At 49.2% G+C, this 10,913-nt stretch overlaps 1 protein-coding gene and 1 long non-coding RNA gene across 3 annotated transcripts in view; both read right to left on the bottom strand.

The window, feature by feature from the left end:
* LRRC43 (leucine rich repeat containing 43) overlaps positions 1-6,071 on the bottom strand; it is an 18,130-nt gene extending 12,059 nt beyond the window's left edge. The window contains exons 1-5 of the mRNA XM_014547017.1: positions 6,005-6,071; positions 5,787-5,882; positions 4,209-4,359; positions 689-930; positions 376-471 (exon numbers count right to left, since the gene is read on the bottom strand). Coding sequence (XP_014402503.1) covers positions 376-471; positions 689-742 — 150 coding nt within the window. The 5' untranslated portion in view covers positions 743-930; positions 4,209-4,359; positions 5,787-5,882; positions 6,005-6,071. The remainder of the gene's footprint in view (positions 1-375; positions 472-688; positions 931-4,208; positions 4,360-5,786; positions 5,883-6,004) is intronic.
* A 3,586-nt stretch (positions 6,072-9,657) lies between these two features.
* LOC102256829 overlaps positions 9,658-10,913 on the bottom strand; it is a 7,852-nt gene continuing 6,596 nt past the window's right edge. For both annotated transcript variants that reach the window (XR_001363902.1, XR_001363903.1), the window contains exon 3: positions 9,658-10,313. This is a non-coding gene — a long non-coding RNA (uncharacterized LOC102256829). The remainder of the gene's footprint in view (positions 10,314-10,913) is intronic.

The following is a 10,913-nucleotide window of genomic DNA, read 5'->3' as shown; positions in this document are numbered from 1 at the left end:
GGCGGCGCAGGCGCTCTGGGATCCCAGGACTCGCCCCGGGAGACCCTGGCTCAGCCCCAGGAGAACTGGGTTTTCCCTCCTGACCTCGCCTGTGCTCACGGCTGTAAACCAAGGAAAACAGTACAGGTCCCCCCGCCCCTGGGGCAGTAACTGCTGCGGCTCCCAGCACGTGCCCTGCGATTCCCTTACGCTACGGATTCTCCTCCAGAGAAAAATGCTCATTATTACCCCCACTTGACAGATCTGGAAAGGAGACATTAGCCCAAGGTCAAGCTCAAGATTGTCATCAGGGGATTCCAATGTGACTCTCCTTAACTCCTGACTCAGGGAGTTTTAATCACAGACCCCATTTGAGACTGACCCAATCCCACTTACCTCTCCATCCTCAGAGCATGGAGCCCACTGCCGGTCACACAGGAGGGGCTCCTGGCACTGCTTGGTGAAATCCATGGGAACCCATGACTCTGGTTCCTATAATATGGAAACGCAACATCGTTTATGGAGATATAATGGACATCCCTAGAACGGGCTGCTTTAAAGTGTGCAATTCTGTGGGTGTTAGTGTATTCACAGTGCAACTATCATTCTAATCTAACTTTCAACATTTCCCTCCATTCCCATCTACCCAGCCCCCGGCAACCACAATATGCTTTCTGTCCCCGTGGATTTACTTCTTCTAACCGCTCACATAGTGGGACACTGTGCCACGATAGGGGCAGAACGCGTTCTGTTTATCCATCATCAACTGATAGGCCTTTGAGTTGTTCTCACTGGCTCTGACGAGGAATGCCGCTCTGAACACTCATGTACAGGTTTTCGTGGAAGGAATTCCTCTAGGAATGCAATTGATGAGTCCTATGGTATGGATTTGTGATTGGTAAGTACTTTCTCCTCTTCTAGGCCAGTCTTTTCTTTCTCTCAGCGGTGTCTCTAGAAAGAGCAAAAAATGTTTAATGTTGAGAAAGTCCAATTTCCTGACTGTGATCCTTCCCAAAACACCTGCTGTGGTGGCTACTTTCCTGTAGGAGGACACCTTTACTATTATTAGAGAAATTCTCCCAAACTAGGAAAATAAATACCCATGAGTCTGTTGCAATACAAACTAATCAAAGAGAGGAATCAAGATTAACTCCCAGGATTTTGATGAAGCAACTGGGTAGTTTCACTTTTTTCTCACTTCTCAAACCACCACCATATGGCTTCCACCCCCAACAGTGTGTTCAAACTTCCCAGTGACCTCATGTTCCCCTGCGTCGAGACGCTCCTCAGCCTTTATCTTAACGAACCTCTCCGTAGTTTTTGCTGGGGCTGATCACTTCCTCCTTCTTGAAAACCGCTTTCATGTTGTTCCATGACAACATGCTTCTCTACGTCTCTTTCTCTCTAGAGCACCTTCTCCGTATTCAGGGCCAAGTCACCTTCCTCTCCCTGTTCTGCTGATGGAGGTGCACCCCTGGGCTCCACACCTGACTTATATCTTATAGGCTTACACTTGTGTGTTTTTTCTTAAGATTTAAAAATATATTTTTATTGACTTCAGAGAGGAAGGGAGACAGAGATAGAAACCTCAATGATGGGAGGGAATCATTGATTGGCTGCCTCCTGCACGCCCCACACTGGGGATCCAGCCCACAACCTTGCATCAAACCGTGACCACCTGGTTCACAGATCAATACTCAACCACTGAGCCATGCCAGCCGGGCATTTAAAAAAGATTTTGAGAGAGAGAGAGAGAGAAAGAGAGAAAGAGAAACATTGATGTGAGCAAAATATTGATCGGCTGCCTCCTGCAACGCCCTCCACCTAGGATCAAGCAGGCAACCCAGGCATGTGCCCTGATCAGGAATCAAACCTGCAACCTTTCACTGCATGGAATGATGCTCAACCAACTGAACCATACCAGCCAGGGCAACTATTGGCTCTTTGTTGCTGCTGTAGAAAATGTGGTACACTTAGCAGCTTAAAACCACAAAGTTACTGCCTCACAGTTTCTGTGGGTCAGAAGTCCAGATGCTGTAACTGGGTTCCCTGCTCAGCATCTTATTAGGCTAAATTGAAGTTATCAACTGAGGCTGTGGTTCTCAGCTACAGCCCAGGGTCATCTTCCACACTCACTAGTCATTGGCCAAATTCATTTTCTTCTCATGCTTTCCACTTGGCTCCCTCCATTTTCAAGCCAGCAATGACAGTTGAATCTTTCTCATGCTTTGAGTCTCTCCGACTTTCTCTTCTGACTTCCTCTTTGTTTTTAAGGGCTCCTGTGACTACATTGGATCCACTTGGTAATCATCTAGCTTAAGATCAACTGATTAGTAACTGTAATTACATCTGCAAAGTCTTTCTGCCATGTAATGTAACATAATTATGAGAGTAAATACCAGAGGGTAAAAGTCACGGGGGAAAAATTCTGCTTACCATGGACTTTGCTAGAGGATTTTAAAGAAATTCTTGGGGTGAAAACCATATTGTGACAGTTTGTGAAGTGAGGTAAAAGTGAGCATAGATTGCTCTGTCAAGAAGCTTGGATAAGGAGAGGAAAGAGACCAGTCGCAGTTGGAAGGAGACTTGGGGTTAAGGTGAAAGGGGGTTTGTAGCTGTCTCTTCGTTGTGCATCTTCAGTTCTATGGACTGCCCTGGCCTGACCTCAGTTCTGCGCTCTTGACTCCAATCCAACCGCTGACTAGACATTGAATAGATTCTCATTGCGCATCTCAAACTTGACTCATTCCAAATAGAACTCTTGGTTTCCCGTCTCTAGTCTTCTTTTCCCTCACTGCACATCAACCACCTGATTGCTTTATCAAAATTCACAGAGTCATCCTTGATTCCTGTCTTTGATTCCTCTCCACATTATTCCATTGGCTGGTTCTGTAGACTCCATCTCCATCCACTCTATCCTGGTCCAAGCCGCCCTCATCTCTCACCTGCACGGCTGCTGACCCTCCTAATTGGTCTCTCTGCTTCCACATTGGATTCCCAAAAATCCATTCTCCACCCAGCAGCCTATCTTTTTTCTTAAAGTAAGCCAGACCCTGAATTTCCCTACCTACAGCCATTCAGTGGTGCATCACACCTGGAATGAAGCCCAACTTCTTTATCCTCATAAGACCCTTGTGACTTGCCCTCTGCCCCCCTTCCCACCACCCTCCTCTTCTCTCACTTTGTCCCAGCTGCCACGAGCTGCTTCCTCTCCTTAGTCACAGCAAGCTCATTTCTGCCTGAGGACTTGCATGCGAGGGTTCCCTCTGCCAGCACTGCTTCCTCAGGTCTTCCCACAACAGGTCCTTCTCATCTTTCAGGTTTCGGCTCAGAGAGACTTTTCCTGGTCACCTGCCATTCTCTATCCCAACACCTTGATTTTTATAGTTCTTATGACCTGATGTTTTCTTGTTTATTAACATTGTGCCCCTTGCCCAGGAGAATGCCAGCTCTGCGAGGGCAGGGACCTTGTTGAACTTCTTTGCTAGAAGAGCGCCTGGTCGAAGGTGGCACTCAAACTACGCATAAGTGATTTCAACAAATGACTCCCGAGCACGGATTCTGGTTCCTGGTCCTGCACTTGCAAAGTCCAATGATGTTCAAGACCATGCAGAGGTGAGATACGGTCTTTGACATGCCACAGTCACAGCGGTTATCAGGGCTGTACCTGCACGCTGGCAGGGGCATGCTTCAGAAATCTACCAAGATAACGCACTTTGCAAGCACGTTCCCTCTCCACCCACACGCGCTCAGCTGTGACCCTCCCCAGAAATTCCCTGTGGGGCACTGACCAGCATCTCCTGCAACATCATATTTCTTGGTGGTTGTGCCTGTCAACCCTGGGCTTCAAAATTTCTTCTGGTCAGATTTACCGGCTCTTTCCAAGAAGACGTGGCAAAGATGCGTGTGCCTTCCTGTGTGTGCCTGCACTGAGTCAGGCATCTGCCCACCTTGAGGGTAACCTCAGCATTTCCTTCCAGCCCTGCTTTCACTCAGCCTTGGGCGGCAAAATTTTGAAAGTGTTTTCTGGAGAAAAGCTGAGCAATAATCTTGCCATGGGCGGAACATCGATTGTCCTTCCTCACGGCGGGCCCTTTATATATCACCTGGAGGCCATGGCGAACACATCTGGCTCAAGCAGCTGTTGCTGAAGCAGGCTCCGCTCCCTCTCACCATGGCCTCCCACACAGGTACCATGAGATGGACTGAAAGACTCCGGAGGGGCTTACCCCGTGGTGGCTGGGTGGGCAGGGGGCGCCTGGCTGGGGGCTTCATGGCAGCATTCTCTCCTCAGGACCCACCAGGGGTGCCCTGCTTCTGCTCTGCTGTATGGGAACCTTGCTGTCCGTCCACACGGCTCCCATCCCTGGTGGAAGTGACCTAAAGAAAATCATCATAGAACTAAAGGCTTCATCTGAGAGACTTTTGGAAAACTGCGTAAGTGCCCTCCAGATTTCTTTTCTAAGCCATTTCTTTAAAACACCTTTCCTTGCGCCCAGAAGAAGGGGCTCTTTGCAGACCTGAAGCCAGGGCTGTGGCTATGTGGGAAAGGATGGGTACAATGAGACAGGTTACGGTGGGATTTTTATGCGGGTGTGGGTCAGAGGCAGAGATGAGCTTAGACAGCCCCCAACCCAACAATTTTTGGAGAGAATCATCGATCGGCTGCCTCCTGCACACCCCACACTACAGGATCTGCTTAGTAGGCTTGGTCCCTCCTACCATGTTTGGTTCACAATATTGTAAAATGAAGCTTCCTGCCTGCAGCATATCCTTTGATGTGGCCCATCTTGTCTACCGGTTCAGGAGCTGGTGACCACCAAGCTAAGCTGTGACAATGTCCCTGTGAATGGAGGACAGTGAACGCGCCTGTGGGTCCCCGGGAGCTCTCTTCCCGCAGAGCAGGGCAGTTAACACGTTAGGTGTCCGCCTGTCTGACCTTCATTGTCTGATCAGGACCCAGTCTGCCTCTAGCGGAGGCTCTGCTGAGCCAACCCCTTCGGGAGGAACATATGAAGCTGAAAAATGGCAACTCATTTTCTCAGGGTTGCGATCAAGACAGAACCTCTTGGGCAGCTTTGATTAAACAAACAAGCAAAAACCCAAACATGGAAACAGTTGGTGACACTGGCCTTGCCCCTTCCTTCCACCCTGGCACTCAAACCGCAGCCTTGGCTCGTCTAGACCCCGGGGCAGAGGCTATCGGCGAGGCGATGGGCAGTTCAGGCTGATGGGTGCTCTTAGCTCAAGTGCAACCCAGATGCTTAGTCCTTAGGCCGAGGAGCGGGGAGAGTGTGGTCTGTGAGCCTGGCTGTGTTTGGAAAATCTCTCCCTGGCGTCTCAGAGGCCTTTCTGCCAAGTGTAGCCTCCTCTAGAAGCAGGGGCTGTATCGGCTGTAACACGAGCTGCCAAGAGCAAGCAGCCACATGGACACCCATCCCTCCGAGCCCCAGAGCAGCCGAGAGGAGATTCCAGAAGGCTGTGGGGGCCTCAGCCAGATGGGGAGAGGGGGCCAGATGGAGCCGGGCTGCCTGGCGCGGGTGGGAATCTGGGTCTGCCACTTGATCTTGGGCCAGCTCCACCAACCAGACGAGCTTTAGTTTCTTCTGGGACAGTGATGGCCACAGCCTCCCGGGGTTGTGGCACCGATGAGAGGAGATGTTGGGGGTGATGGTGGGGGGCCCTCGCCCATACCAGCCACAGAGGAAGCATCCAGAAATTACCTCTTGGGATTTCTAGCAAACCTAATGCTCATCTTTGCTCCCCCTTGTTAGAATGAGACGGGCCTGCCGACGTCCACGCCTCACCTGCTGCGGCCTTTCGCCTCCGACTGCCGACCACCACACTACATCAACAGCTCAGCCGTCCTGCCTTATTTCAGGGCCATCGAACGTCATCCATGTCTATGCGATGACAAAATGAACATCAATGACATCATACAACAGCTCGAAAAACCCCTATTTCCACCTGGACCAGAAACTAAAGTTTCGATGCCCAACAACAGCTATGAATGTAAAAGGCTCACCTTGGCTATTTTACAGGAGTTTTCTACGTGCGTGAAATCATTGTAGTCACTGAAACAGGTCGTCGACGGCCATCCAGTGGAGCCTACTCCTCTTGAAATGGTGAAAATGTGAGAAGCCTTCAAAAAAGATGAGTGACTGCTAAGTGTGCGAACCTTACCATGAGTTATAAGTAAATTATTCCAATGAATGACCTCAGTGAACCCCCAGCTGACCAGTCCTGGGGGAACTGAGATATAAACGTGTGAATGAACTTGAAGCAGATTTCGAACTGTCTGGGTATTTATAGAATGTTTTTTTCTGCAGACTTAAGTTTTATTTATTACTCTCCTATATGTACCCTTGCGAGGGCAGGAGCTGGCACCTGTGTTAACTTATTGATATTTATTGTATTGAGAGTTGTTAATGCTCCTTGGAGGAGCCCTTGGCACCTATTTAATAAATTATTTTGAATTTTTCTCATAACTCTGTTTTGCATGTTGTGAAGGGGGAGTCCAGGCCGGGTGGTGTGTGGCTGAGGGAGCATGGGACATGCTGTAGAAATAGATACTACTTCTACCATTTTGGCCCACTGAACAGGCTCAGTAGCAAATTACAATAAGTTTAGCAACGACCATTTATTGGGCATTTTCTTTATGCCAGGTCATGTAAGTATCATTATTATTCTCTTTTTATAGGTGGAGAAACCAAAGTCAAAAGTCATTTAGTTACTTGCTTGAGGCCACAAGGCTGCTAAGTGGGGGGGGCCCCGGATTCAAGCTCTCTTCGGCACTCTGCCCACCCTCCGTCCTTCCCTGGGAGACTGGGCCTTAGGGGCACTTAGTGCCATGGCTGGCACAGAGCGAGCACTGGGGTGTCTAAGCATGGTTCCCACTGCCTTCCCAACCCTCTGCTCCTGTCAAGGCCTGTTCCTTCCTTCCATCAGTGACTTCTTCACAGCCAGGGCCAGCGCTAGCGCTGTGATCATTTGATTGAATGTTGAGCCCAAAGCTCTTAACCGTTCCTTAGAAGGCATCTGGACTAATGGTTCTCAAATCTCTGGGCTAACAGCAGCAGCGTTGCCTGGCAACGTGTTAGAAATGCAAATCCGTGGGCCCCACCCCAGACCTACTGAGTCAGACAGTTTGGGGTGCAGCCAGCAATCTGTTCTTTAGTGAAACCTCCAGGTGATTCACATACACATGCGAGCCTGAGAATCGCTGGCCTTGAGTCCATCAGCACTTTCTTTTTTTTAAAATATATTTTATTGATTTTTTACAGAGAGGAAGGGAGAGGGATAGAGAGTTAGAAACATCGATGAGAGAGAAACATCGATCAGCTGCCTCCTGCACACCTCCTCCTGGGGATGTGCCCGCAACCAAGGTACATGCCCTTGACCAGAATCGAACCTGGGACCTTTTAGTCCACAGGCCGACGCTCTATCCACTGAGCCAAACCAGTCAGGGCAGCACTTTCATCTTTGTCTTTTTTTGAGGGAAACTGAGGCCCAAACAGATAGTAGGACTTGCCCAAGTCTTCATATAAGGGGATGAGGTTAGCACTCTGAGATAGGCAGTTCAGCCTCAGACTTCTCTACTCCAAGTTCCATACCAGGCTTTTAAGCTCCCAAATAGCCTAACCTCCAATGACAATGTTTTGGTCAGTCCTTCCACAAACACCCACTGTGGCGGACAGCTATCATTCTTTTTGACTGAAGCATTCGTTGGTTGCTTCTTATATGTGCCCTGACTGGGGATCAAATCTACAACTTTGGCAAATCAGGATGATGCTCTAACCAACTAACCTACCTGGTCAGGGCCTTGGCATGATTTATTATCGATTAGGTACCAGAGTCTGTGGACTTGTAGACAATCAATGAGATGCAAATGATTTCTACCAAGTGGAGAAGATAACCCAGAGGTGATGGTTTCCTGACTGTAGAACATCAACCAGTGGAACAGCGACCTGAGCATTTTATCCCAGCATCCATTTCTTCAAGGTGACGGAGAGACAGATGAGAGAGATGTTAGTTCCTTGTACAGTCCTTTGAATCGATTGATCCCTTCCTCGATGAGGTGACGGAAACCTTTGTCTTTGTATGAGAATGAAGGGTTAATGGTTTGAGACTTAGCTTTGGTAGAGAGCAGAGCCAGCCTCCTGCTACGGAAGTCGAAAAGGCGAGAGATGCTGCCTTCATTATAGCAAGGACGTGGGCCTGTGAAGGAAAACGCTTCTCCACTCACAGGACAGGTGTGGGGCTGCCACCCTGAGCCAGTCTCCAGCTCGCTGCGGACACCAACCAGGCGTTACACATTGATTCACCATGGCTGCTGAGTTAGTGCAGACTCCCCAGGATGAGGTCTCGGCCCCACAAGACTGCCCCCCCCAACTTCAGACACCATAGGTCCCCAGGTCACCCACTCTTGCTAGAACGGCTCACAGGAGTCAGGGAACCATCTACTCATGCCCATGGTTTGTTACAAAGGATGTGATGACGATTCAGACAGATGCACAGCCGGATGATGTGCACAGGGTGAGGTCTGGAAGGGGCCTGAGCACCACGCTTCTGCCCCGGGGAGCTGATTGCACCCCGCTCCTGGCACGTGGATGCAGTCACCAACCCCCATAATTCAGAGGTTTTTTTATGGAGGTTACATCCCTCAGGCATGATTTATTATTAACTCAATCTCCAGTCCCTCTGGCAATACCATCAGACTGTGGCTTAGGGGCTGGTGACACAGAGCAGCAAGCTCAGCAAGTTCAGTGTTGCAGGGAGAGACGGCCATTGCCCCTGGGGGCAGCAGGGGCCGAGCTCTTCATGGCTGCCAACCCCCCACCCTGCCAGGACCGGGCCCCTCGCATCCTTTCATAGACATGGGCTCTGCCCCAATCAGTCAGAGTGGTCCCAGCTGCACAGCTGACAGTGGCCTGGATCCCTTGCTGATCTGGCCGGGATCCCCTGCTGATCTGCAGCAGCCTGCCTGAAAGTCCACGGTTCTGCAGATGACTCAGTGCCTGCTGGGGGACTGCGCCACGGTTCTGACTAAAACCACCTCGGAGCTCTGCAGGGAGAGGAAGCCTTTTGAAGCTTTAATTTCTCCTCTTGTATTTCCAGCAAATCCACCTACAGCTTCTCTGATGAGGAGGTTTATCTGCTAACCAATCCCCTTCCTTCCTTTGGGGACAGCATCGGGCATCCCAAACACCAGTCTGGCCCCCCTCAGAAGGCCCCACGCTGGTGTGGATGCTCTGTTGTCACGGTCTTGACATTCTTGATGATTCTTGAACAAGGGGCCGACACTTTCATTTTGTACGAGACCCACACATTGTGTCGCTGGTCCTGCTGGGGCGTCTGAGTGATGCGCTGATTCCTGGCTTTCACACTGAACGGGTCTGGGCTGGTTGGGGCTGGCCCTGGAATCAGTATTTTAACAGCTTTTTTGACACATAATGTACATGTCTCAAAGCTCCCCCATTTAGAGTGTCCAATTCGATGTCTTTTAAAAAATAGTTTTATTGATATCAGAGAGGAAGGGAGAAGGAGAGAGAGACAGAAACATCAATGATGAGAGAGAATCATTGATCGGCTGCCTCCTGCATGCCCCCTACTGGGGATCGAGCCTGCAACCCGGGCATGTGCCCTGACCAGGAATTGAACCAGGGACCTCCTGGTTCATAGGTCGACCCTCAACCACTGAGCCATGCCGGTTGGGCTCGACGTCTTTTTTAGTATAGTCACCAAGTTGTGCAACCGTCATCACTAACTCTGGGACATTTTCATCACCCCGAAAAGAAACCAGCACCCGTTAGCAGTCACCCCCCACTCCCCACCCCTTGGGCTCTAAGACCACTGATCGGCTTTCTGTCTCTGGGCACCTGCTGCGTCCTGTCCACGGAATCACACACTACATGGCCCTCTGTGTCTGGCGTCTCTCGCTCAGCATCGTGGTCTCAAGGGCCACCCACATGGTAGCAGGTGTGGTGCTTCATTCCTTCCTTTCGATGGCTGAGTGAGATGGGATCAGTGAGGCCTGACGCAGGTGGCCCACCAGCTGGTGACACTGCTCGATGCCTACTTTCCCCATTTCTCAGAAAGAGAAGCATTTGGAGGGGAGATGAGGGAAGAGATTAGGGCCTGATTTACTCCTTTAAATCAAAACCACCTACCACAGTATAATAGAAAAGAAAAACAAAACGATTCGTTCTCACCTTTCCTGAAAGTGGCAACATGGGGCAGAGATGCTCACAGGTGACCAGGGTGACAAATCCCAAGTCACCTGGAACGTCACCAATGAGGACTCCTACATAATTAGAATTCCTCTGGGTGATAATCTGCCAAAATCAAGAAAGAGGCAAAAAGGTAAGCAGATGTTGGCATTTTGTGACAAATTTAGTATCTCCTCCACCAAATGATTTCCATGGCATATCTTGTGATTAAAACTATCCAAAGTAATGACTTTTAAAATTCAAGTGCCACTTATCCGCAGAGTAAAGGAAAAACAAATAAACCGATAAGCAAGGGTCACAGAGAAGCAAAAACTAATACGATAACATTATTTATTTAAGGGGAACTTGCTGTGACTGAGGAACAGTTTAAATTTGCCCAATTTGTAAAGGAAGGACAGGGAATATAAAGCTGTAAGACATTTTTAAGCAATGTCATTTTTTCTTATTCTGGAGAATTAAGAGAAGAGAGGGAAAATAAAAAGGAAATAGAAGAGGCAATCAGATAATGAGAGAGAAGAAAAGGAGGAGGGAGAGGGATGTTTTAATATAAAATAAGAAATCAAATAGCCAATAAATGTGAAACTATGCTCAACATCACTCAAAACAAAGGAACGAAAATATGCAGAAGATCGTGTTTTCTGCCCATCCAATCAGTGATGAGGCTTGAGGGTGAGGCTGTGATGAGAAAAGCCCATTCTATTCCTC

Source organism: Myotis brandtii, unplaced genomic scaffold, assembly GCF_000412655.1.
Source record: "Myotis brandtii unplaced genomic scaffold, ASM41265v1 scaffold463, whole genome shotgun sequence".
Taxonomy (NCBI): Eukaryota; Metazoa; Chordata; class Mammalia; order Chiroptera; family Vespertilionidae; genus Myotis; species Myotis brandtii.
The sequence above is the reverse complement of the archived record's forward strand: the minus strand, read 5'-3'. Positions and strand labels throughout refer to the sequence as shown.